Source organism: Aotus nancymaae, unplaced genomic scaffold (assembly GCF_030222135.1).
Source record: "Aotus nancymaae isolate 86718 unplaced genomic scaffold, 86718_ANA_hifiasm-v0.15.2.pri h1tg000020l, whole genome shotgun sequence".
Classification (NCBI taxonomy): domain Eukaryota; kingdom Metazoa; phylum Chordata; class Mammalia; order Primates; family Aotidae; genus Aotus; species Aotus nancymaae.
In genome coordinates this window covers 58638375-58666125 of record NW_026988432.1, presented here as the reverse complement: position 1 = coordinate 58666125, position 27751 = coordinate 58638375, and the positions used below count along the sequence as shown (strand labels likewise).

General features: G+C 40.6%; 1 protein-coding gene, 1 non-coding gene and 1 pseudogene across 3 annotated transcripts in view; 2 read left to right on the top strand and 1 right to left on the bottom strand.

Annotated features, from left to right (window-relative positions):
- Window positions 1-18698, bottom strand: part of SMCHD1 (structural maintenance of chromosomes flexible hinge domain containing 1) — a 151624-nt gene extending 132926 nt beyond the window's left edge. The window contains exons 1-5 of one of the 2 annotated variants that reach the window (XM_021672411.2): window positions 18513-18698; window positions 8427-8502; window positions 7638-7799; window positions 1360-1442; window positions 590-720 (exon numbers count right to left, since the gene is read on the bottom strand). In XM_021672411.2, coding sequence (XP_021528086.1) covers window positions 590-720; window positions 1360-1442; window positions 7638-7799; window positions 8427-8502; window positions 18513-18698 — 638 coding nt within the window. Of the gene's footprint in view, window positions 1-589; window positions 721-1359; window positions 1443-7637; window positions 7800-8426; window positions 8503-18512 lie in introns of those variants that run through there. The other variant, XM_021672412.2, reaches the window with a different exon arrangement.
- A 1475-nt stretch (window positions 18699-20173) lies between these two features.
- On the top strand, window positions 20174-23271 carry LOC105713172 (chromobox protein homolog 3-like; annotated as a pseudogene).
- A 2143-nt stretch (window positions 23272-25414) lies between these two features.
- LOC135276103 (U6 spliceosomal RNA) lies at window positions 25415-25521 on the top strand. Its single transcript, XR_010343673.1, has one exon. It is a non-coding gene; the product is annotated as a U6 spliceosomal RNA (small nuclear RNA).
- Window positions 25522-27751: the final 2230 nt, after the last annotated feature.

Here is a 27751-nt window from a genome sequence, read left to right as displayed (position 1 = left end):
AGACTTGTGGGTCAAAGCTCTACTTTACTAGAATTCCACTAAGATCCCAAAAATCTAAATCTTTTTATGGCTGATGGCTTTTAGCATACTTTGTTTTCCCAGTGACATCCTCATTCAAGATATTTTCTACAAGCACATTCTGATACATAACTCCACTAGATTCTGCTCCTGAATGTTTTGCAAAAAGAGCTCTGAAAGTAGAGCAATAGTGAGCTTCACAGAATCACGTGCAGTTTTAGACATTTTGCAAATGGTATGAAGTGATTTCTAAAGTCTATTTTAAAACCATTCTACTGCTATAGAGGCTACACAGAGAGGAAAGGGGAAAAGCTCTAAGGTACTCAACATATCAACTCCTATATACCTCAGGAAATGCAAAATGAGCTGTTTAATGGAAAGACACAATAGTATGTAGTTCTGACCATTTCTGAGTATCAATCATAAAAATTCTATAATATAAAAACCTAAATAAATGTGCAGATAACAGTAAAACCTCCAATGTATCATATGCATCTAAAGGTATATTTAGTTTTTTTATCCCTATTAAAATACATGGCTACCCACACAAAAAAAAGTAAGGTTTTCTAACCTTTCAAAGTCACCTTGCCTTGTAAATTTTGATAATCTATACACGGCCCAGTTGTTAAGCTGTTTAGAGGTCATTCCTCTTCCATTATCTATCACTGCAACAGCAGGTTTTCCTTGTGTTTCATCAAAAAGCTATGAAACAAAATAAGTTCAGAAAGAGAGAAAAGTCAAATCAATATTTGAAACATAAAAAGGTAAATATGAAAAAAAGATCCAATGGGTTCACTTATACATCACTGATAGAAGTGTAAATTAATACAATTTTCTGAAGCAGTGTGTATCAAAAGCCTCAGAATTCTTCACGTCCGTTAGCCTAGAAATTCCATTTCTCAGAATTTAACTTAAGGAAATATTCAGAGACATGTACAAAGATGTATAAGAATGTTCATCATTGCAGCATTCCTTCCAGTGGCAAAAATACAGAAAAAAATCTAAATATTTGACAACAGAACACAAACTACCCAATTTATATTATAGTCAATAAGCCACTGCAACAATGGAATATTACATTGCAGAACATTCACGATATGGCACATGTTAACAATGTGCTGTTAAGGGAAAGTAGAAGATTACAAAAAACCAAATGTGCACATACAGGTATGCATATATGCATAGAAAAAAAAAACATAAAAAATTTTAACAATGGATGAAGAGACATCTGATAATTATTTCTACTTTTAGTTTTATCTTTATTTTCTAATTTTCTCCAATAAACTTTTACTATTCTTACAAAAGGAAAAGTTAAATTGCTTTACAGTATTATTTCCTTACCAATTTGATCTGTATTCTTCTAATACCAGTGTTACGAGAAGTAGCAGACAATGAATTGTCAATTAATTCCGCAAGAGCAAATGCTGCAAGAGATTAAGAAAACATTGCTTAACTTTTCGCTCCCACATATTTTATATAAAAGTTCAAAGAAGAAGAAACTCTCAAGTACCTTAAAGCCAAAGAGCTAGAATTAAAGTATTATCCTGATCCTAATGATATAATACATAATAAAGGCATCATCACCAATCACCACCAGCATCAAAAAAAGCAGTCACCAATCAGTACTTGTTTGGCACTATACAGCATGAGTCAGCCAGCCATGATTCCTGGCTTCAAGGAGTTTATAATCTAAAGGCAGACATACAGACATTAAAAGACAAACAGAAGACCATAACCATAAAATCAAATAGTCTGCAGTATGTAATTACATCATGCACAAGTCCAAGTAAGCACATTTAGAAATATGAGGGCAAATATAAACAATAAGTATCTCTCTCTTTTTCTTTAATTTCCTATACTGCTCATCTGCAAGATAAGTATCTCCTGAAAGCTAATTTGGATATAGAATTCTTACGACTAACAAATTTTTCAAGCGAGATAATATATCTGCTCAACTAACACAGAACTGCTATTGATTCACTACCACACCACCAACTTGACATTCAATCTATTACTGGCTCAACATTAACTAAATATTCTCCTTTCTTCAAGATCACTATTCACACTATATCCTGCTTTTATTCCCTTAGTTAAAAAGAAAGGGAACATATCAAATTTACATATCTTAATTCTGCAGAAGCTTAAGCCAACGAAAGCTTTTATTAATCCAAAGTAGCACTCCAGGCTGGACGTAGTGGCTCGTGCCTGTAATCCCAATACTTTGCGAAGCCGAGGAGGGCTGATCACCTGAGGTCAGAAGTTTGAGACCAGCCTCACCAACATGGCAAAACCCCATCTCTACTAAAAATACAAAACGTAGCTGGGTGAGGTGGTGAGTGCCTATAATCTCAGCTACTAGGAAGGCTGAGGCAGGAGAATCGCTTGAACCTGGAAGGTGGAGGTTGCAGTGAGCCAAGATCATGCCACTATACTCCAGCATAGACGACAGAATGAGACGTCATCTCAAAAAACAAAACAAACAAACAAACAAAAAAGTAGCCCTCCAGCAAGCACTTCTACTCATCCTAAATACTCCAAGGATAGCTATGTTATAAACTAATTGCAAAGAAGTTTACACAAATCAGATTATGTACAAGGGTCTGGCTAAAGATGATAACTCCAGAATATGAAGAAGGGACACTGTAGGAAATGGCAGGAAAAGAAACTTAAAGAGAAATTTGGAAGAAAGAACGAGTAGAATTTAGAACTGATTAGATGAAAAAGAAGAGGGGAAAAAGAAATTCAAGATGCATTTGAGTCTCTGCCTCTAGAAGACTGGATAAATGGTAATATTTCCCATAAAGAGAAAATTTAAAAGGGAGGAAAGAAAAATTCAGTTTAGAACTGATGCCATACCACCAAATTAAGTTCAATGAGCAGAGGTGTTCCAAAGAAAGCTGAAGCAGATACTGTGCTTAATTGAGACTAAAGACAGTCAGAGATAAAGACTTTTGCTTCATTAGATAGGTACAATAGATAAGGCTTGGATCAGTTTACAAAAAGTATAAAAAGATCAATATGACTTTAAGAAATGTCCACCAGAGTCAAAAAGAACCAGAAGTAGGGAAACAGAGGTAGGGAAACACCCAGGAATGTACTGTAAAGTCACAGAAATCAAACCAAGAATGTGAACACTGAGGTTCTCTGCTTATCTATATAATGATGGTACGAATGAAAACTGATATGGTTTTTATATCTTTTCATAATGATGATAGAATGAAAACTGATCAATCTGAAATAGTTAAACTACATTAAAAGACTTTAAAATGAATACTTCTGTTGATTCTACAATTACACATTTACCAATTTATCCTCAGGAAAAGAATTAAAGATTCACTTAATTTTTTTTTTTTTTTTTGAGATGCAGTCTTGCTCTGTCGCCCAGGCTGGAGTAGCAGTGGCATGATCTTGGCTCACTGCAACCTCCGCCTCCCAGGTTCAAGCAATTCTCCTGCCTCAGCCTTGTGAGTAGCTGTGATTACAGGCGCCTGCCTCCACGCCCGGCCAATTTTGTATTTTTAGTAGAGACAGTGTTTCACCATGTTGGCCTGGATGGTCTCGAACTTCTCACCTCAAGTGATCTGCCTGCCTCGGCCTTCCAAAGTGCTGGAATTACAGGCGTCAGCCACTGCACCCAGCCAGATTCACTCAATTTTAAAATATTTAAGCACCTACTATGTGCCAAGCATTGTTCTAGGAACGGAACAAAGCAGATGAAGGTTCTGTTCTTATGGATTTAACATTCTAATGGAGGAATGTGGGAAAGAAAATATAATAATAAATAAATAAATTCTACAGCATGTTAGAAGATGGTATGTACAATGGAGAAAAAAGAGAAATGAAATGAACTGACAGTAAAAACACAGAGGGAATACAGTTGCAATTAAATAGAGTAAGATTTGTTAAGAAGACAACAGATAACCAAGACTTGGATGAACTGAGGGAGTAAGTCCAGGGCTAACTGGAGGAACAGCATTCCAAGCAGAGGGCCCTAAGCTGAGAATATGGATGGCACTGGAGGCTCAGAGTGAAAAAGCCAGAAAGGTAGTAGAAAGAAAGTCAGAGAGATGCAAAACAGAGCTACTAAGGCCCTGCAGGTAACTGTAAGGACTTTGGCTTTTACTCTTAGTAAAATGGGGAGCCATGAGTGCCTTCAGCAGAAGAGTGACACAATCTGACTTGTCAAACCTTTTATGGACAGGGGTGAAAAGACACATACCAGTTAACTACCAGTTAGTGTAATCCAGGTGATATGATGGTACCTCAGACCAGGTGGTAGCGATAGCAGGGGTGAGAAATGGTCATTTTAAGATAAACATTGAGAACAGGACCCAAAGGATTTTCTGTTGGATTAAATATGAGGTATGAGACACGCAAGCATCAATTTGATTTTTGGCCTGTGCAGTTGGAAGGACACAGTGATAATCAATTCAGATGGGACACTATGTGTGGTATAAAATTCAGTGAGCAGATGATGGTTCCCATTTTAGATATCCTGGAGATGCCACATAGGAAGCTGGATGGATAAAACTGGAATTCAAGAGATAAACCTTGAACCATTTCCAATATTAAACTAAAAACCATTTCTTACCTCCTCCTTGTAAGAGTCACTTCCATAATGATGTTATTTAGAACCATGAGATAGGACCTGATCACCAAGTGAGAAAGTAAGATAGAAGATAAAGGGCAAGGACTAAGCCCTGAGGCACTTCAACATTAAGAAGATGGGGAGAGAAGAAACAGCAGGCAGTGAGGTAAGAAGAAAATTAAGGTGCTTATAATACTGGAGCTTTGGGAGGCCAAGGCAGAGGATAATTTGAGACCAGCAATTTGAGACCAGCCTGGGCAACATAGCGAGATTCCATCTCTACAAAGAAAATGTTATTTTATTTTATTTATTTATTTTTTGAGACAGAGTTTCGCTCGTTACCCAGGCTGGAGTGCAAGGGCACGATCTCGGCTCACTGCAACCTCCGCCTCCTGGGTTCAGGTAATTCTCCTGCCTCAGCCTCCTGAGTAGCTGGGATTACAGGCACGTGCCACCGTGCCCAGCTAATTTTTTGTATTTTTAGTAGAGACGGGGTTTCACCATGTTGACCAGGATGGTCTCGATCTCTTGACCTCGCGATCCACCTGCCTCAGCCTCCCAAAGTGCTGGGATTACAGGCGTGAGCCACCGCGCCCAGCCCCAAGAAAATTTTATTTTTATTTTTAATTTTTTTTTAATTGCATTTTAGGTTTTTGGGTACAAGTGAAGAACATGTAAGATTGTTGCACAGGTACACACATGTATTTTTAATTTTTAGAAACAGAGTCTCACTCTGTTGCCCAGGCTGAAGTTCAGTGGCACAGTCATAGCTCACTGTAGCCTCGAATTCCTTGGCTCAAGCAATCCCCTGCCTCTGCCTCCCAAGTAGCTAAGCAAGGAAGGCACCACAACGTCCAAATAATTTACATATTTTTTTGTAAAGATGAGGTCTCATTATATCACCTAGGCTGGTCCTGAAGTCCTGGTCTCAAGTGATCTTCCAACCTCAGCCTCTCAAAGTGCTGGGATTACAGGCATGAGGCACTGCATTCCGCTACAGATTTTTTTTTTTTAATTAGCTGGGCATGTTGGTATGCACCTGTAGTCCTAGTCATTTAGGAGACTGAGGCAGGAGGATTGCTTAAGCTCATGAGTTTGAAGCTACAGTGTGCTGTGGTTACACTACTGCAAAAAGGAAGAAAATCAAGAATATGGACTCTCAAAAGCCAAATGAAAAAAGTATGTCAAAAAGGAAGAAGTGACAAAACAATCTCAAATAACACTTCAAGAAAAATGAGAACTGAAAATTGAAAACTGATCACTGGATTTGGTTGTCGGTGACCATAAGAGTGGGTACAGTAGAGTGGTAGGCAAAAATGCCTGGTCAGAGTGAGTAGGAAAGAATGGGAGGAAAAGAATTACTGCTGATAGTGAATGCAGTCAACTTTTTGGAGGAGTTTTGCTATCAACAGGAGCAAAAAATTAGGCAGTAGCTAGTGAAGGAAGGAAGACTGTAGTGTTTTTAAGACTGGAGACCTTTTTTGTACAAAAAGAACAATGTAGGAGGTAATAAATGTACTAGTTATATATTAAAGCTCTGAAGTCGCTCTGCTAAAGTTTAAATGCTGGCTCAACTATTCACTAGTAGGGTGGCCTTGGGCAAGTTACCTAAAATCTCTTAGCCCCAGTTAATTCTGCAAAACAGGATCTTTACCTACCACACAGGATTAAGAAATAAATGACACAATGCTCATAAGTACTTGGCACAATGCCTGGCACCCTAGCCAACAGTAATAGTAGTAGTGGAAGTGTTATGTTAAGAAAGCACACAAAGATTTAGTCACAAGAACATTCAGGGTCATTTGTAACCATAACAAAATTAAAACAACCTAAATGTCTAATGGAAGAACATTGTTCAGGCCAAGCACAGTGGCTTGTGCCTGTAATCCCAGTACTTTGAGAGGCAAGGCAGGCAGATCACTTGAGGTCAGGAGTTTGAGACCAGCATGGTCAACATGGTTTTTAGTAGAAACCCTATCTCTACTAAAAGTACAAAAATCAGCCAGGCGTGCTGGTGCATGCCTGTAATCCCAGCTACTTGGGAGGCTGAAGCAGGAGAATCGCTGGAACTCAGGAGGCAGAGGTTGCAGTGAGCCAAGATTGCACCATTGCACTCCAGCCTGAGCAAGAGAGAGAGAGACTCTGTCTCAAAAAAACAAACAAACAAAAAGAATACTGTTGAAATAAATTGTTACCTAAATATTATCAAAATATATACAGCAAGACACATATATTAAAAGATGTTCACTTTATTTTTAAACAAAATGTAGGTTAAAGAAGTATGCAGCATATAAAACCATTAAAAACAAATAATAAGAAAAGGTCTGAAATGATAAACACCAAAGTGTTAGTGGTGGTGATGTCTGGGTAGTAGAAATATTCTTTATGTTCTTTTTGCTTATCTATGTTTTCTAATTTCCTGCAAACAAGAATACACATATGAGAAAAAAATAATTTTAATACAAAAGTTTCCAATGAATATTTAAGTAGTATTAGACACCTTGGCAGGTCCAGAAAGAGAGGATTCAGTAAACCAATCAATTTGTAAAGATCACTAGCAAACAGTCCAGAGACAGGAGAGAAACTAGCAAGTAGTAAAGGTAGAAGGAAATGATAAAGACATGGAAATAAGAACAGAAACTACTTACCTATGCAATCTAGCTCTATATATTTGCATAGTAAAAAAAGCATTTTCTTAATTGGGAAAGGTCTATAGGAGACCAGGAAGAATAAATCAGGAGAAGAGAGTATAAAGGAGATGGAAAGCTGTATAGGTACAAGACCCCTTATGAGTTGAAAAGGAATGAGTTCTACTAGTAGGTTAGCTTTAAAAGAGTTTCTTTTCATTGAAGATGACATAGGTAGAAGAAGACATAATAATACTGTGATGAATTTGAGTAAGAAAGAAAATGAGTGGCCAGTCTTCTAATAAAGTATAAGATGATTTATAAAAAGTGAAGGAATGGGACACGTGATCAGGGGATAAAGGCAGGTAACAGTTTATCAAAATTAGTATGAATGAGATACTTACGCAAAGGATTTTGCCCTTCACTTGCATAATATTCATACATGCCACTTTTAACCAGTGTGTCATAGTGAGGTAAGAAGTCAATTCGTTCTTTTGTAGCTGTCAGTAGTAACTGATTGGCTGACTGCAGCAGGTATAAGGTGACTCCATCTTTAACAGTTTCTTCTGTAATCAAGAGTGAAAATCTTAAGTGCTAGGTCAGCATCAGAAACTCAATGAACTTATAATTGTGAATATACAAATTCTATCTATGAAATTATCTTTACCGATGGTAAGAAAAACCCCCAATCATCCACCTGTAAATTAAGTCATGTTAAGGATATTAATGAAACAAGTACAAATACTTCCATTCATTTCAAATACTCAATTCTTAATAAACTATCACAGGAAATCAGACAGGGATCTAAAATAGAGTGGTGTCAACATGAACGGAGAATGGCTAAATTCAAATGGAATCAGGCATGAAAAACCAGCTGGTATTAGAAACTAATTAGGTTAAAAAAAAAGATAATGGAATAATCCAAGCTGTTTAGGAAAATTACCTTCAGAAGATTTGTGCTAGGCACAATCATCTTCTGTAGCCATAACTGATATCAACTATCTTTCTGTAATCAAGCTTGAAAAATATAATCTCTGTGCAAACTATGTACACATAGCCAGTTTCCTTCCCCATCCCAACAAGTTAGCAAAAATCAACAGATTTAGATGGATATCTAATAAAAGTTATTGCTATATCATGTACCAGATTTTATTAAATATAAAAGCATGAACTTAGTAATATTGTTTACCTACCAAAATTATCACAGGTAATTTCTTTCCTACTTGTTGTTGTAATAACAAATTTTTCTTCAGATGAAATGCCAAGTGTCTATCCAAAATAAGAAATAAAATCACTTATTACACAAAGGAAATAAATGTATTATTCAAATATATAAAAATATGAAAATATTGATAGTACATTATAATTCTGTAACAATTAACTACACTTATCTAGGAATATAAAACTCAGTATATTTAAATTTTGCCTTTGCATAATTAATACAGCATAAATCTATATAAATTATTTATTTAACAAGGTCATTTTTTCCTGCTACTATAAGCCACCTGGGAACATTAGTGATTAGAGGGAACATTTTGAAAGTGTTTTAACATCAGTAGAACCCATCCAGACAAAAGACATAGTATTTCATACCAATGTACAAGTTATCAACTTATTTGGAACAAAGCTTTAACATAACACTTGTGTTCGTATACACTAGATATTTAAGTATGCAAAAACAAAATAGAAAAACAGAAGTTAGCATTTTATAGCACGAAGGGAAGAACAGCCATGCTATACAAGACATACAGGTCCATTCAAAATAATAACTTTAAAAATTAAAGCAAATTATAAATTAGAGGGAAAAAGGCTGGGCGCAGTGGCACACTCCTGTATTCCCAGCATTTTGGGAGGCTGAGGAGGGGGAATCACGAGATCAGGAGTTTAAGACCAGCCTAACCAACATGATGAAACCCCGTCTCTACTAGAAATACAAAAATAAGCATGGTGGTGCACACCTGTAATCCCAGCTACTCAGGAGGCTGAGACAGAAGAATCGCTTGAACCCAGGAGGTGGTGGTTGCAGTGAGCCAAGGTTGCAGTGAGCCAAGATCGTGCCGCTGCACCCCAGAGCCTGGGCAACAGAAGGAGACTCTGTCTCAGAAAAAAAAAATAGGGGAAAATTGCAACAAGAAACAAAAGGTTGGCATCCTTAAAAGACAAAAAGCCTTCATTAATCAAGAAAAGGATCAACAAAGAGAAAAAGTAAAAACACAAAAAAATGAAAAGGAGAAAATACAAATGATCAATGAACACATGAATTGTAAAATATCAATCAAAAAATGAGAATTAGAAAAGTGGTTAACATTTTCGTTTACATTAAAATTAAAAGATACATGCTCTGTCTAAAATGAAACAATACAGCAATGTACAAACAGAGAAAAGACTTCTGTTTCAGGTAGTAATGGACTAGTCTAGATTAACGTTCTTATTGAAAACAACTAAAAAATCTAGACTAGTCATACTTAAATCTTCAATAATGATATTAATAAAAACCTTTATTGCTCACCACTGGAATGAGCTAGGGAACAAACTTCTCACTCTGAACCCTGACAAAGTAAAGGCAAAGAACAAATTATTTACACTGTTTTTCTTCTAACAAGGGTATTTCAGGGTAACCAAACAGCTCTAGCTGATGAGGCAAAGTTGTTCTTTAAAGAATTTCAGCTAATAAATACAGGAGAAATAGCAAATCAGATCAAAACTTTCTTGTGGAGGGATCCTGCTGAAATCAGGTGAATCCTAAGATTTCAATGTTAGCATTGCTATGAGTGGGTGATCACACCTCATGTGCCTCCCAATATAATGCCACATGAAGTACCAGTACTACCTACAAAGTATTCTTTCCCTCCTGACCCCAAAGAAGTTGAACCTAAATCAAATCAAGCCTTTAAAGCTAGCTTCTAGTTTACAGAATATATATGGAGATAAATTAATACCATAAAAGAGCACAAACAAATCCAGAATGTAGAATATTAAAAACCTAGTTGAGCTCAGCACGGTGGCTCACGCCTGTAATCCCAACACTTTGGGAGGCCGAGACGGGTGGATCACGAGGTCAGGTGTTCAACATCAGCCTGGCCAAGATGGTGAAACCCCATCTCTACTAAAAATACAAAAATTAGCCGGGCATGGTGGCACAAGCCTGTAATCCTAGCTACCTGGGAGGCTGAGGCAGAGAACTGCTTAAAACCGAGAGGCGGAAGTTGCAGTGAGCCAGGATCATGCCACTGCACTACAACCTGGGTAACAGAGCGAGGCTCCGTCTAAAAAAAAAAAAAAAAAAAACCTGGTTGATTTTTTCAAGAGGTCAACTGCAAGAAAACTAAAGAGACTGGGGAAGGAGGAATTTGCTCAAATGCTTTAAACTGAAAAGAATTAGGAAACATAAAAAACAAGTTTAATGTGAGGACTATGTCAGCTCCTGATTTAAACAAACCAACTATAAAAAAATACTTTTAAACATTCAGAGAACTCAATATGAACAGGGACATAAGATAATATTAAAAATGCAAAAAAAAAGAAAAATGTTTAATTTTAATGGTTTGATAATACATATTCGTGCTGAAGTATATAGAGTGAAATAACCTTAAGACCTAAAATATGCTTTAAATACATTACAAAAGACAAAAATGATGCTAGTGTGGTAAATTCCTGGTAACTTGAATCTGGATGAGTACACTGGGGTTCAATACACGACTCTCTCTGTTATGTCTGAAGCTTTTCATAAGAAAATTTCTAGTTTAAAATATCCTGGAATAGACCAGTGGAAGACAACAGAGGGCCCTAAGACAGGTCTGCATATATATGCATGGAGAGCTAGCAAACAGAAGAGGTGACATTACAAATTGGTGGGGAAAGAATAAACTATCCAACGAATGATATTAAGACAACTAGTTGTCTCAACATGAAAACAGATCAAATCCGCACCTTAACTTACACAAAAATAAATTCCAGGAGGATTAAAGCAGCTGTACATTAGCCCAAAATTGTAAAAGAAAACATAGGGAAATAATTTTGAGTGAGCATAAAGGGATTTCTGAAAAGATACAATAGTGGGCCAGGCACGGTGGTTCACAGCTGTAATCCGAAGCACTTTAGGAGGTCAAGGTGGGCGGACTGCTTGAGCTCAGGAGTTGGAGACCAGCCTGGACAACATGGTAAAACCCCATCTCTACAAAAAAATAGGAAAAAAAAAAAAATAGGTGGGCGTGGTGATGCACACATGTAGTCACAGCCACGCAAGAGGCTGAGGTGGGAGGATCCCCTGAGCCTGGGAGGCCAAGGCTGCAGTGAGCCATGATCAGACACTACTGCACTTCAGCTTGGGTGACTGAGTGAGACCCTGTCTCAAAAGATGCAAATAGGACAAGTCATAAAGAAAAAGACCAGATAACATAAAAAGATCAACATCACTAGTTATCAGAGAAATAATATAACTTATCATTCTCATCAGGTAGGCAAAAATGTTAAATTCTGAACCCATAAAGTATAGGCCTCTGTACAGGGAAATGGGTACCTTATACACTGCTGGTATGACTGAAAAAAAGTACAAACATAAAGTAATAATTTGGCATACTTTAGTAACTTAAAAGCTACTCATGGCCAGGCACGGTGGCTCATGCCTGTAATCTCAGCACTTTGGGAGGCTGAGGCGGGTGGATCAAGTTCAGGAAATCGAGATCATCCTGGCTGACACGGTAAAACCCTGTCTCTACTAAAAATACAAAAAATTAGCTGGCTTGGTGACATGCACCTGTAATACCAGCTATTCAGGAGGCTGAGGCAGGAGAATCACTTGAATCTGGGAGGCAGAGGTTGCAGCGAGCCGAGATTGCACCACTGTACTCCAGCCTGACAACAGAACAAAACTCAGTCTCAAAAAAAAAAAAAAAAGATACACATATTCCATGCAATTCCACCCTAGAGAAATAAAGGCATGAACAAAAACTACCTGGGAAGCTTCTATCTGTTTAACAGAGACAAAATTTGACCTGACAGATTTTTTATTAGGTTTTATATAATCATGACAGTTATGCATTTTTAAATTCATTACTACTTTTTTATTTCTATGATGTCCCAATTTTTTTTTAATTTTTTACACGGAGTCTCACTCTGTTGTCCACGCTGGAATGCAGTGGCTCACTGTAACCTCCGCCACTCGGGTTGAAGCAATTCTGCTGCCTCAGCCTCCCAAGTAGCTGGGACTACAGGAGTGTGCCACCACACCCAGCTAATTTTTGTATTTTTAGTAGAGACCGGGTTTAACCATGTTGGTCAGGCTGGTCTCGAACTCCTGACCTCAGATGATCTGCCCACCTCGGCTTCCCAAAGTGTTGGGATTAGAGGCGTGAGCCACCAGGCTCAGCCAATGTCCCAATTGTTAAATCATGTAATTATGCATCCTGCAGAACAAAATGTGCTGTTACAGTTACTGAAAAACTATGTACAAATGATTTTTTTAAGATCTATGTTCACCTAAAAAGTATTTATATCTAATTATTCCATATAATCTCCACATGTCTATTATTTTTTCTTCATTTTTTGAAGTTTTGAGTACTTTTCTAGGATAATTGCATAGAGTAGTTTATTTAGCCTTCACCAACCACATAGAAGACTCCCGCTATCCCCAGCTGTCAAATTACCTATGGATAGGTATGCTAGCACCTTATTCTCTTCTTCAAACACTGGCAACTGTGTTATCATTCCTGACTAATTGTATCCAGTTTTGCCTATATTTTCCTCCACTGGAGCAAACAGTTCATTTTCTTTTCATTTTTAATCTTTATTAAAAACCCATGGATTTTTCATTTTATTTTATTATTTTATTTTTCTTTTTATAGAGATGGGGTTTCACCATGTTGGCCAGGCTGGTCTCGAACTCCTGACCTCAGGTGATCTGCCCGCCTCGGCCTTCCAAAGTGCTAGGATTACAAGCATGAGCCACCGCGCCCAGCCTAAACCCATCGATTTTTAATCCATATTAAAAGCCCATAGATTTTTAATCTATAAATCTATTATTATTCAAGTAAGACACATAAACTATCCTTTTTTTTAAGTTTCTGGATACATGTACAGAATATGCAGGTTTCATAGGTATACATGTGCCATGGTGGTCTGCTCCACCTATCAATCCATCACCTAGGTTTTAAGCCCCACGTGTATTAGGTATTTGTCGTAATACTCTCCAATACTCTCCCTCCCCTTGCCTCCTATCTCCCGACAGGTCCCAGTGTGTGATGTTTCCCTCCTTGTGTCCATGTGTTCTCATTGTCCAATTCTCACTTATGACTGAGAACATATGGTGTTTAGTTTTCTGTTCCTGTGTTAGTTTGCTGAGAATGATGGCTTCCAATGTCATCCATGTCCCTGCACATGATCTCATTTTTCCTCATGGCTGCATAGTATTTCATGGTGTATATGTGCCACGTTATCTTTATCCAATCTATCATCAATAGGCATTTGGATTGGTTCCAAGTCTTTACTATTGTATGTAGTGTTGCAATAAACTTTTAAAATTAATCCATATTTTAAAAATCCATGGTTTTTTAATCCACATTAAAAATTCATAATTTTTTAATCAATATTAAAAATCCATATTAAATATCCATGGATTTTTCGCCAGGCGCAGTGGCTCACACCTGTAATCCCAGCACTTTGGGAGGCTGAGGGGGGCAGATCACCTGAGGTCAGGAGTTTGAGACCAGCATGGCCAAGATTGTGAAACGTCATCTCTACTAAAAATAAAAAAATTAGCTGGGCCTGATGGCTGCCGCCTGTAATCCCAGCTACTCAGGAGGCTGAGGCAGGAGAATCACTTGAATCTGGGAGGCAGAGGTTGCAGCGAGCCGAGATTGTACCACCGTACTCCAGCCTTGCAACAGAACAAAACTCAGTCTCAAAAAAAAAAAAAAAAAAAAAAAATCCATGGATTTTTAATCTATAAATCTATTATGATTCAAGTAAGGCACAAACTATCTAGCTGGGCATGGTGGCTCACACCTATAATCCCAGCTACACAAGGGGCTAAGGCAGGAGAATTCCTTGAACCCGGGAGGTGAAGGTTGCAATGAGCCGGGATCATGCCACTGCACTCCAGCCTGTGTAATAAAGCGAGACTCCATCGCAAAAAAAAAAAAGACATGAACTATCTTTTCGTTTTCCCTGCTTCATCTATAAAAATTATTTCTTGAATTCACAATTTTTCTAGTATTTTATTATTGTTTACTTGTTTTTTGTGACAGAGTCTGGCTCTATCACAGGCTGGAGTGCAGTGATGCGTTCTCAGCTCACTGAACTTCCAACCCCTGGTTTCAAGCAATTCTCCTTGCCTCAGCCTCTCCAGTAGCTGAGATTACAGGCGCCCGCCACCAGGCCCAGCTAATTTTTGTATTTTTAGTAGAGACGGGGTTTTACCCTGAAGGCCAGGCTGATCTCGAACTCCTAATCCCAGGTGATCCACCTGCCTCGTCCTCCCAAAACATTGGAATTACAGGTGTAAGCCACTGTGCCCAGCCTCAACTTCTCTTAAATATTTAAGGACTAATTAACTTGCAGTGCATAAAATGATTACCTATCAAAATGATCAGTTAATTTTATTTTTTTTAATTATTTTCTTTCACTATCTCTGAACAACAGGTAATTTTCATCCATGGATTAAATCAGTCAGAAACTACATACTATAATTACCACTGCTCCGAAACTCTGCAAACCAGCCAGCTTTTAATGTGGCTTCATTATATTTGGTTACCCTACTACGGCACTTGCTACACCATTGTTTTTTTTTTTTTTTTAATCTCATGTTTATGGTAGAAATGGATGAACAAATGTTATATTAAAATACGAAGCATCTAAAATAGCCACATAACAAAGAACATTGGACAATTACTTCAAATTGATGGCAGAGGGATATTCACACATGGGACTTAATATCTGGGTGTATTTAAGAACTAACGAAATGAGTCATTTTCTAATAGTTGATTCTGCAAGGCCACAAGGGCTCAGGTGAGTCAACAGCTGCTTATCAGAGGTCTAAAGGCTTCTTTCAGATTTGTCCTTTCCATTTCTTCCCTCTCCTTTTTCCTGAGGTGAACTTTCTTCAAATAACACTGTAGAGCAGGGAGTGGTGGCTCAGCCTGTAATCTCAGCACTTTGGGAGGCCAAGGTGGGTGGATCAACTGAGGTCAGGAGTTCAAGATCAGCCGGCAAAACCCTGTCTCTACTAAAAGTATAAAAATTAGCCAGGCATGGTGGCAGGTGGCTGTAATCCCGGTACTTGGGAGGCTGAAGCAGGAGAACCACTTGAACCTGGGAGGTGGAGGTTGCAGTGAGTCGAGATTGCGCCACTGCACTCCAGCCTGGGTGACAGCGCAAGACTCCATCTCAAAAAAAAAAATAAATAAATAACAGTTTAGGATCCCTAACACTGCCTGACACTACAAACATTTATTGGTTTAATTTACATTTTAACAAAAACTTTAATTTAGTATATTATTTTGTCTTTTCCTCTAAGGACAAAAGTGATGGTTCTAATAAACAGTGTGGAGTAGTTATGTTTTTTATTAAATACACACACACACACACACACACACACACGCTTTGGAATCAAATTGACCTAGATTCCAATCCCAGTTTCAATGCTTGTTAACCATATAATCTCAGTTTAATTCAGTAACTTAATTCAGTTCTTCAAGTACATAACGGAGACAAAGTTATAGGATCTGCAGCATAATCTAATAATGCTTAAACAAGTTTAACAACAACAAAGTTAGCCTTCTTTTTTTCTCACTAGTTGTTCCCTCTCATTTCTAACTAAATTTAAAATTTGTTTTAGCAAGATAAAGTGGGAGGAAGGAGGAAAAGAATTAGTTAAAAGAAATCTTTTCCTTGGTGTTCCAGTTGAAATACTGAAGGAGGGAATAAATACATCTGTTTCCTACAGCAAAGAACATCATTTGAGTAGCATAACAGAACGAACAGAGGTTCTGGGTTTGAATACTAACTTGAGTTTCACTATTTGACTTAGATGAATCACCATCTTCACACTGTGTTTACACTTCTGTAATAAAAGGCCAATGATACTTCCTTTATTTATCTAAGAGTTACTGAGACATCTCACAAGAGAAAAGAGAGAAATAGTGCATTTCTAGAGGAAGGGTAAATTAGCAAAACGTTTTCAAAAAGTAATTTCAAAATATGTAACAAGAGCTTTAAAGATGTGTCTCATCTTTGATTAAGGAATTTCACTTCTAAGATTTCAAACTAAGTAAACAATAATAAAGACATAAAAGGCTATGTATTACTCAAAGATGTCTGTCCGCTAAGTGCAGTGGCTCAGGCCAGTAATCCCAGCACTTTGGGAGGCAGGCGGATCTCTTGAGCCCAGGAGTTCGAGACCAGCCTGGGTAACATAGTGAAACCCCATATGTACTAAAAATACACACACACACACACACACACACACACAATTATTTGAGCATGGTGCCCCATATGTACTAAAAATACACACACACACACACACACACACACACACAAATTAGCTGGGCATGGTGGCGCTCACCTGTAGTCCCAGCTACCTGGAGGGCTAAGGTGGGAGAATCACCTGAGCCCAGGAATATATGAGCCTGGGAAAAAATATGTTTACCATAGCATTAATTAAAATCAGAAAAATTAAAAGTAATGTAAATGTCAACAGAAAGAGATTCGGTTATGTAACCTGTGGTAGCAAATGAACTATTTCAAATTTTGATTTGAAGACCTACGTTAAAATAGACACTTCTGACACTATTAAGTGAAAAAATTCATAGAATATAAAACACATATTTTAATAATTTTAAAAAATGGAGTGGGAAAGTGAAGGAAAGCTGAAAAGACATAACTTCAGATGCTCAGTAGTTATACAGTAGTTTTACAGCAAGTAAAAGATTTACTTTATTACCCCCTCATTTTATTTAATGTACTGATAGTTTTACAACTAACATAATAAATGTAAAAAGTTTCCCTTTTGTGGAATGGTCCTGAATACCAAGTATTAAACAAAAAAGATGAGCATTGATTCACTTTTCAAACACAACGGGTATCTACTACATTCAGGCACAGAATTAACTTCAGAGTCGATAGGTTTTTGTCTTCATTTATCCATTCTAATCTGAGCATTTACAATGTGGCAGGCACAGTTCTAGACGCTGGGACTAAAAGCAGCTAGACTAGCTGTGAACAAAAGAAATTCCTTACTTCCCAAATCGTTTTTATTCTACGGATCATAATATCAGTTATTTCAGTAACCATACAAGTTACATCTCTAGAACATTTCTAAACCAATCAGCCTTCTCAAGACAAAACACGGCTTCAAAGCTCTTTTCCTTGGAAGCACAGCTTAAAAAGGGACCTCGTGTGGTTAATTCAGGGCATGACAATATTCCTTCTTCAAAGCTCAGGCAATGCTACCACCTCATATCTATAAAGTATTTCTGTTTAAAGCAGGTTTCCCTGCAGGTTCATTTCTAAAGCAAACCAATACACGGGGTAGGTACGTTCTCTGGTGTTCCACAGCCACCCATACCAACCTTTGACTTGGTTTAGGAATTCCCAAGGGTTAGGGCTCGAAAATCAGAAGGGCAGCTCTACCTGCAAAGCTGACTTGGACAAGTGTCTCCGTGCGGAAGGAACCCCCCACCCCCCGACGGACCTGCAACCTTGACAGGGACGCTGGGGACACCCCGCATCATCTAATGAACCTGGGAGAGATCGACTCCTGGAATTTCACAACTTCTCACCGTCGCAACACTCACATCAGAGCCCCAGGGTGTTATCTCCGTTCTCTTGTTTAAAAAAAGTTACAAAGTAAAGAGAGACCAGCGGCTTTCCCTAAACTGCAGGGCCGCAATCGGGCTCAGCTCGCCCAGGGCCAACAAACGCTTGAGGTCTCAACCCGGGACGGCAAGACCTCTCGTAAAAGGAGCGGAGGCAGAGGGAGGACCGCGGAGGCAGAGGGAGGACCGCGGAGGCAGAGGGAGGACCGCGGAGGCAGAGGGAGGACCGCGGAGGCAGAGGGAGGACCGCGGAGGAGCCGGCTTTGCACTCCGAGGCCCGGGCCAGGGCCCGCCCGAGGCGTCCAGCCACCAGGTCACGAGCATGGCGGGCACGGGGGAGGGAGAAGCCAAGGCTGAGGGACTAGGACCGGGTGACAGGTTTATTGCCCTTGGTGAGCAAGTTGGGTTTCTCGTCACCCTCCCATCCCCAAGTCTACCCGCGCATCCCTCCCTCGCCTCCTCGCGTACCTGACACACAGTGGCGCGGAATCCCGCGTAGTCCAAGCGCTCCCCGACCTGCAGAGGCCGGTCCCCGAGCTCAGACTCCTTTTCGCGCCGGTCAAACAAGTACACCGTTCTGTGGCCGACGCCTCCGCCATCCTCCACTGTCCCCACAGAGGCCCCGCCGGGCCCGCCGCCGTCCGCCGCTGCCATATTGGGGAGAAGGAGAAAAGACAGAGGCGCCGGCCGCCGCGGGGCTCAGGGCTGAGGTGCACGCTCCGCGCAGCGCCTTCAGCTCCAGCCCCCGGGGCGGCTCGAGGGCTCGGCCCGGCGCTGTGCAGTTGCTCCTCGGCGGTGGCGGCCGAGCCGCGGCAGGCGCAAGGATCACCCGGGAACCGATTCAAACGCGCTCCTGCCCGTGCACCACGTCACTTCCGCGGCCCGCCACTCCAGAGGAGAAGGGGACGCGCGGCGCGCTCCTCACCGGGCCGGGGCCCGGGCCCAGCGCCTATCGCCGCCCACGCGAGCCTCACAACGCGACCCGCGACCAGCGCCGCGGCCGGTACTGTGGCGCAGGACGAAGACGGGTGGCCGGTGGCGGCGAGGGGGCGGGGCGAATCCAGCAGGCCGCGCGGGCAGGGGCGGGGCTTCGCCGCGCGCGCGCCCGGGGCCCGCCCCTTCTGCCTTGGCGGAGTTGGAGGGAGGCTAAGTCTTTTCTGGCGCCTGCGCCCTGCGGGGCGTCTTCAGAGGCCGTGGCGGGAGAGGAAGGCTCGGGGGCTGCGGGGGAATGTCCTGAAGAGCTGTGTTCTCTTGGCAGAAAGGGCCCCGCTGCCTTCCCGCCTCGCCATGATCCCGACCGACCCTCTAGGTGTCGAACTCGCAGCGCCGCACCGGCTCGCTGAGCGCTCCGCGGCTGGGTCGCTTGGGCGCGACGGCGGAAAGCTTCAGGCCTGCGGTACTCGCCGGGTAGAGTCCACCGAAGCGAGCACGTGGATCCTGTGTCGAGAAAATAGGCGCTACAAGAGCCGGCGCCCCTTTTTCCTCTTCAATTCCTAGTAGTTCTGGGTAGGCTCCAGCGTGGGCCCCCGAGACAAAGCTGGGCCATGAGAACGTTAGAAGGGCACTCTGACTTTCAGGGACCCTAGAGCGCCGGCGGCATTCGGGGTGCGGGGGTGACTCCAGCGCCCTAGTTTTCCCACTGCCTGCGCTTCGCGATCTTTCACGTGCCTGTAAATTATGAAAGAATTAGCCCACACCAGAGTTACTAGGGGTACATTAGATGTTCACAAAATTCTTATGACCTAATACGTTTTCAGCAAACGCCTTTAATCATGATTACCGGGCGACGTTTCATTAACTATCCTGAGCGTGGGTAGGTAGTGCCCTAACTCAACAAATAAAATGCCATTGTTAGAGGACTGGGTTTACTCTACAGTTCTTAGAAATCGTGAATATTGTATACTTGAGAGTGATACGTAAATTCAGAAAGCCAAAGGTAGCAGGTAGAAAAGTTTTTCAAATCTCAAAATATAAGTTTGGATAATAGTGCGTTTTCTATTTTACTATGTTTGCTAAAACCTTATATGGACAGACTTACAAAGTTAGGGTTATGTTAGAAACCTACATTTGCTTGTTGATATAAAGATGTTTCAAGATCGTGGGGACTGTGTGTATAATTGGCTACACCTATGCTAGAAGTAGACACCAACTGGAACGAAATTGTGAAGGTGTATTTGGGGAACATCAATTGTTTGACTGGAAGTGGGGAGAACGGAGCGGTAGATGGTGGAAGAGAAAATTGGACATATATCGTGGCCAAATGCCGTTCATGTTCCTTAAGGTGGAGGTAGAAGAGGAAGAAGAGAAAACAGAGAAGTAACCCCCGATTCTAATGGGATTTCTTTCAAGTGTGATGTTTTATTTACCTTTCAAATTCATGTGACCGTTTCATTATATTCCTTTAAATAGAGGTGTTTGAGTTAAATGACTCAAGAAAAGCACAAATTGTTTTTCTAATTCTTAGTTAATGGGTAAGATGACTTGCCTCTCTACTTCAGCAAATTGAGATTAGAGCTGGAGGTTCGTCATCAGAGAGATTTCTCATTTATCTGTAATACCAAATTATACACATTTTTTTTTTTTTGAGAGGGAGTGTTACCCAGGCTGGATCAACGCAACCTCCGCCTCCCGGATTCAAGCGATTCTCCTGCCTCAGCCTCCCGAGCAGCTGGGACTACAGGCGCCCGCCACCATGTCGGGCTAATTTTTGTATTTTTGGTAGAGACAGGGTTTCTACCTGTTAGCCAGGCTGTTGTTGAACTCCTGACCTCGGGATCTGCCCACCTCGGTCTCCCAAAGTGCTGGGATTACAGGCGTTGGCCACCAAGCTCGGCACAGACTCTTTCTTGTTTTTAGAAGAGATTTCAGGATAATCTCTACAATTTTTTTTTTTTTTTTAATGATGCCGGCGAAGTGTACTGCAGTATTATGGGCAGCTCTTGTTGGGAACGCTGATGTCTATCTTGTTGAGAGGTCGAATCTGAATCAGTTTCTTGATGGCAGTATGGCATGACTTTTGTTCTCAGAATATAAAAAAAATTTTTTTCATCAAAGAAAGATGATATTTGTTTTTTAAATTTTCATCACAAGTAAATAAAAGCTTTTGAAATGGCCCAGTTCCTTAATTAGCTTTCTTCAGTTTACTCTTAATTTGTATTTTCATAGCTATCTTACTATAGAGTAAAATATTTAAGTGGCCTTCTATCAGTTATTAATTGCTACATAACAAATTTCTCCCAAACATAGTGGCCCCTGAAGAAGCTCCTCATTCCCTTCCTCCTTGGATGTAGCTCAAGCTTGAGTCAGGCAGCAATTGAAATGCCACAGACCCAAACCAGGTGCAGCTCAGAGCTGGTGAACAAATAGCTCTTCAAGTCTGCAATTAAAAATGGCTTCCAGTAAAACTATAGTCGTCCTTTGGTATCCTTGGGAAATTGGTTTCTGGGCCAGGACCCCCATGGATACCAAAACCCAAGGCTGCTCAAGTCCCTCATATAAAAGGGTGAAGTCTTTGCATACAACCTACACACATCCTCCTGCATACTTTAAAATCGTGTCTATATTACTTATAATACCTAATACAATGTAAATGCTCTGTAAATAGTTGTTATACTGTATTGTTCTTTCATTTGTATTATTTTTGTTGTTTTATTGGGATTTTAAAATATGTTCTATCCTCAGGTTGATAGAATTCAGGGATGGGGAACCAGAGGATACAAAGGGGAACTATACACACACACACACACACACACACACACACACACACATAACGGGGTGGGGTGGGGCAAAAAACATAATAGAAAGGGTAAAAAAGTTGATGAAGCAGAGCCTGAGGATTTCATGGTGAAAAAAGTACTACGTCAAGGTGTAGTGAATGAGAAGGTGGAATATTCCCTAATGTGGAAAGGATTTACACTTGCTGACAGTAATTGAGAACCTGAATAAAACTTAGATTTTCCTGAGTTAATTGAACTATTTCTTAGTCCTCAAAAAACTGGTTAGGGAAAAGATAGTACAAAAAGAAAATCTTTATCTAATAATGAATCTGATGACAGCAAATGAAAGGAAAGGGATGCTACTGAGAAACCAGAAGACTTTGCCAGAAGTCTTGCTCCTAAGCATAGAATTGGTGCCACAGACTACAGTGAAGAATTAATGTTTCTAATGGAATGGAAAGATTCAGATGAGGCCATCTTCATGCTGGCAAAGAGGCAATCATGAAGTGTCCTCAAATTGCAAATTCTTTTTATGAAGAGAGAATAACTTGGCATTCCTGTCCAGAAGATGAAACTCAAAAATTGTTGCACCATAGTATACTGCCATATAATGATATAATGTGTGTGTGTGTGTAAAACCTAGGTCTTGATTTTCTTATTAATGTGAAATATTCCATTTTTTAAAAAATAGAGACAGAGTCTCACTATGTCACCCAAACTTCTGGGCTCAAGTGATCCTCCTGCCTCACCTTCCCAAAGTGCTGGGACTGCAGACATAAGCCACCCTGTTTGACCAGATGTTTTCTAACGAAATCTATTTTCTACTTAAAATCAAGAGAGTTTTGGGGGTTTGTTTGTTTTGGGGATTTGTAGGGTTTTTTCATCAATAGCACTAATTACTTTTGAACAAGTAGAAAAAAAGCTTTCTATAGCTGCTTCCTTTACCAGAAAAGAATGTTTGATTCCATGGTATATTATTTTCCTCTGCATTGGAGAACAGCTTTCTAAATGTCGGGAATATTTTCCATAATCATTACTCAATCATAACTATGTTTAACCTATAATGCCTAAGGCTATTCTGTTTTTGTGTGTGTGTATATGTAAATACATACTTACATAGTTGTTGTGTTTTTGTTTTTTACATGAACTAAGACAAAGATAGCATTTCACAATCATGGATAAATTCAAGTTTTTTCTGGAATGCCATCATTTTAAGCAGCCCAAGAAATAGATTACCTCGTTACAATTTTTCTTAAAACCACAATGTTTCAAATTAAATAATTTGTAATTAGTTGGCCAAGTTAAAAACAATGTAAACAATTTAAATTGAACAATTTAAAGAAGCCAAATCAGGACCTTGCACAGTGGTTCACGCCTGTAATCCCAGCACTTTGGGAGGCCAAGTGGGCGGATCACCTGAGGTCGGGATTTCAAGACCAGCCTGACCAACATGGAGAAACCCCGTCTCTACTAAAAATACAAATTAGCTGGGTGTGGTGGCTACTTGGGAGGCTGAGCAGGAGAATTGCTTTAACTGGGAGACGGAGGTTGCAGTGAGCCAAGATCGCACCATTGCACTCCAGCCTGGGTAACAAAAGCAAAATTCTGTCTCAAAGAAAGAAAGGGCTGGGTGCGGTGGCTCACACCTCTAATCCCAGCACTTTGGGAGGCTGAGGCAGCAGATCACAAGGTCAGGAGTTTGAGACCTGCCTGGCCAACATGGTGAAACCCTGTCTCTACTAAAAATGCAAAGATTAGCCGGGTGTGGTGGCATGTGCCTGTAATCCCAGCTACTCAGGAGGCTGAGGCAGGTGAATTGCTTGAACCCAGGAGGTGGAGGTTGCAGTGAGCCGAGATCATGCCACTGCACTCCAGGCCAGGTGACAGAGCGAGACTCTGTCTCAAAAACAAAAAAAGCCAAATCAGAATCCATAATGTCTATAGCTATAGTCATATAAATGCAACAGTTTATTTGCAAAACCTTCTAAAAGAAGAAATTTTATCACCAACAATCCCCCTACTCAAATGAGGAAACCAGACAGATACTGATATGGCTTTTTTTTTTTTTTTTGACAGGGTGTTGCTCTGTTGCCAAGGCTGTTGTGCAGTGGTATAATTATAGCTCACTTCAGCCTTGAACTCCTGGGTTCAAGCAATCCTTCTGCCTCAGCCTCCCAAGTAGCCAAGACTACAGACATATGTCACCACACCCATCTAATTTTAAATTTTATTTGTAGAGACAGAATCCTGCTTTCTTTTCCAAGCTGATCTTGAACTCTTGGCCTTCAGCAATCCTCCCACCTTAGCCCAAAGTGCTGGGATTGCAGACATGAACCACCACTCCCTGCCCAATACTGGTGTGTTTTAATTAGCCAAGCAAGGCTTAGATAAGTGGGCATTTAAAGATTCCTTCTAAAGAGCCACTTCTTTACAACAAGTTGAAATTCTTATGCTATATTGGCTAAAAAGTCATAATTCATAGAATGTCTTTGCTCATGAAAATAAATCGATGGTTAGAGATGTTGCTGTTTAAGATCTGCTGGCATACATGGGTGAACAATTGCAGTGTAAACTCTTGATTTGCGTGCTTTTCCTTTACCTCAACCCATTCATTATATGTAGGCTCAATCATTTCCGTATTTAGCTTACTGGTTCAGAAGAAGCCAGGAAAAACAATAACACTGTAGTAATGTTACCTGAGTGTATATTGCTTACTTTCTTGTAGATACTGCTAAATAGCAATCAACAAGTAACTTTACATTTTTAAAAATAAATGACTTAGTGGCTTAAATAGGAATCATTTATTTGCTCATGATTGACAGTTTGGGCTAAGATCAGCTGAACAGATCTTCTGCTAGTCTTACTTGAAATCACTTAAACAGCTCCAGTCACCTGGTAGCTTCGCCAAGGCTGGATGGCTCACAATGGCCTCACTCACATGGCTGGCAGGTAGCTGAGGCTGTTGGTTGGAGCGCCTCAATTTTCCTCTAGTAGACATCTCTAATAGCAGTGCTTGGTTTCTTACTTGATTGTCACAGTCTTCCAAAAGAAAAGGCTCCAGTGTGCAAGTGCTTATGGAAAATTCTGCTTGCATCACATTTTTATTTTTATTTTTGAGATAGAGTCTCGCTCTTTTACCCAGGCTGGAGTGCTGAGCCTGATCTCGACTCACTGGAGTCCCTGTTCCCCGATTCAAATGATTCTTCTACCTCAGTCTCCTGAGCAGCTGCGATTATAGGTGTGCACCACCACAACGGGCTAATTTTTGTTTTCAGTAGAGATGAGGTTTCACCATGTTGGCCAAGCTGGTCTCCAACTCCTGACCTCAAGTGATCCACCCACCTAAGCCTCCCAAAATGCTGGGATTGCAGGTATAAGCCACCACACTCGGCCTGCATCACATTTTCTAATGTCCCACTGGCCAAAGCTAGTGATGTGGCCAAGCCCCTGAGTGGTTCACTCCCACAATAGAGGTAGGCTTACAAAAATCTCGATACGGAGAATAGCACTGTATCTGTATATTGAGATGAGACCAGTTTGAAAAAATATTGCAGATCTGTGGTAGTTGGCAAAAAGAAGGAAAACAAAAAAGCAGTCTTGTTGGGATTTGCTGATGAGATTAAATTTCCCCAAAATAAAAATACCTAGAAAATTGTGCTTACTTTGGCAGCACATAAACTAAAATGGAAATGATACAAAGAAGATTAGCATGGCCGCTGTGCTAGGATGATATGCAAATTTGTGAAGCATTCCATATTATTAAAAAATAAAAATACCTAGAAAATAAAGGGCAGGGAAAATGATTTTGGGGGGTTATTTTTTATTTTGCCCATTTGTGGGAAATTCGACAGGATGAAAGTGATTTTTTTAATACCTCTATTCTCTGAAATTTATTTTTATTATTTCTGAAGAGATAAGGACAATTTTAGTGACATGAATTCAGGTTTTGCCAGTTAAAATACTTTCTGTAATATAATTTGTGACTTTGAGCCCCAAATCTACCAAACTGGTAGAGAACATTTTGGAGTTCCTTCATTCACAGTTTTTGTTTGTTTGTTTATTTTTGTTTTTGAGACAGGGTCTCACTCTGTCTCTCAGGCTAGAGTGCAGTGTCACAGTCTCAGCTTACTGCAGCCCCTACCTCCTGGACTCAAACCATCCTCCCATTTCAGCCTCCTAAGTAGCTGGGACTACAGTCACGCACCACCATGCCCGGCTAATTTTTGTATTTTTTTAAAGACAGCTTTTTCCCATGTTGCCCAGGCTGGTCTTGAACTCCTGAGCTCAAGCAAGCTGCCTGCCTCAGCCTCCCCAAATGCTGGGATTACAGGCATGAGCTGCTGTGCCCAGCCTCATTCCTAGTTTTAACAAGTTCAATGCTCTGGGTGGTAGGGGTAGAGGCTCATCCATGTCTACGCAGCCTCTTTAGATCTAGTGTCTTCCTGCTGCCTTTGTGCTGCTTGGGACATGGGTGCCATTTGCAAGGGTTTTTTTAAATCCCATTTGCCTATATGTACATATAGCTATTTGGGGGAGGGGGAATCATGTCATTTTACCAGCCTACAGGGAATCTCTTTTTTAATCTGAATAAAATCCTTTGCCTTTCCTCTTCCTTAAAGGCACTCTGTCAATGCCTATGTTTCTTGGTGGGGCATGGTGGTTCACGCCTGTAATCCCAGCACTTTGGGAGGCTAAGGCATGTAGATCACTTGAGATCAGGAGTTGAAGACCAGCTTGGTCACCATGGAGAAACTCCATCTCTACTAAAAATATAAAAATTAGCCGGGCTTGGTGTCACTTACCTGTAGTCCCAGCTACTCACCTGTAGTCCCTGCTACTCAGGAGGCTCAGGCAGGAGGCGGAGGTTGCAGTGAGCTGAGATCACACCACTGCGCTCCAGCCTGGGCGACAGAGCGGGACTCCGTTTCAAAAAATAATAATAAAGCAAAATTCTTTTTCTTGTTTTTATCCTCTCTTCAGAATCCTCTGCATTCTCCTTAGAGTTTAGGCTTTTTGAAAAAAAAAGTCCCTGCTGGAAGTATCATTTGTACTTTCCACCCTGTTTTCATTATGAATTTCTATGTAATAATGGACCTCAAAATCTAGTGGCTTAAATAAACCACAATTATGCAACTCGGGCAGGGTTTCAGGGAACCTGCCTTGCTTCCCATGCTATCAGTCTGGGCAGTTCAAGGTTAGAGGAGTCACTTCCGAGACGGCCTTACAGCCTGGCAAGTTGGTGCTAGCTGTTGGCTGGGAACTCTGCTGGGGCTGTTGGCCAGGGGCCTTGGGTCTCTTTCTCATGCCTCCCCTCTTGGTTAGGCTGAGATTGTCACAGAGAAGTGGTTCCAGGATAGTCAGACCTCTTACATGGTGGCTGGCTTCCTCCAGAGGACAAAGTGGAAGCGTGTAGGCCTTCTTAAGGTTTAGGACTCAAACTAAAACAGCATGATTTCTGCCATACTCTTATTTATAGCAGGTCATGAGGCCATCTCAAATTGAAGCAGAAAGGACTGCACAGGGCAGGAATATGGGAGGCATGGTTCTTTTGGGGCCACTAAAATAACACTGACAAAGTTCTGGAGCAAGACAGCAAATACCCTGCTATTTGCTTTTTTCTTTCTTTTCTTTTCTTTTCTTTCCTTTTCTTCTCTTTCTCTCTCTCTTTCTTTTTCTTTTTGTCTTTCTCCCTCTCCCTTTCTTTTCTTCTTTCTTTCTCTCTCTCTTTCTATCTTTCTTTCTTTCTTTAAGATGGAGTTTCACTCTTGTTGCTCAGGCTGGAGTGCAGTGGTGTGTTCTTGGCTCACTGCAACCTCCACTTTCCGGGTTCAGGTGATTCTCCTGCCTCAGCCTCCCAAGTAGCTGAGATAACAGGCATGTGCCACCACACCTGGCTAATTTTGTATTTTTAGTGGAGATGGTTTTTCACCATGTTGATCAGGCTGGTCTCAAACTCCTGATCTCAGGTAATCCACCCGCCTCAGCCTCCCA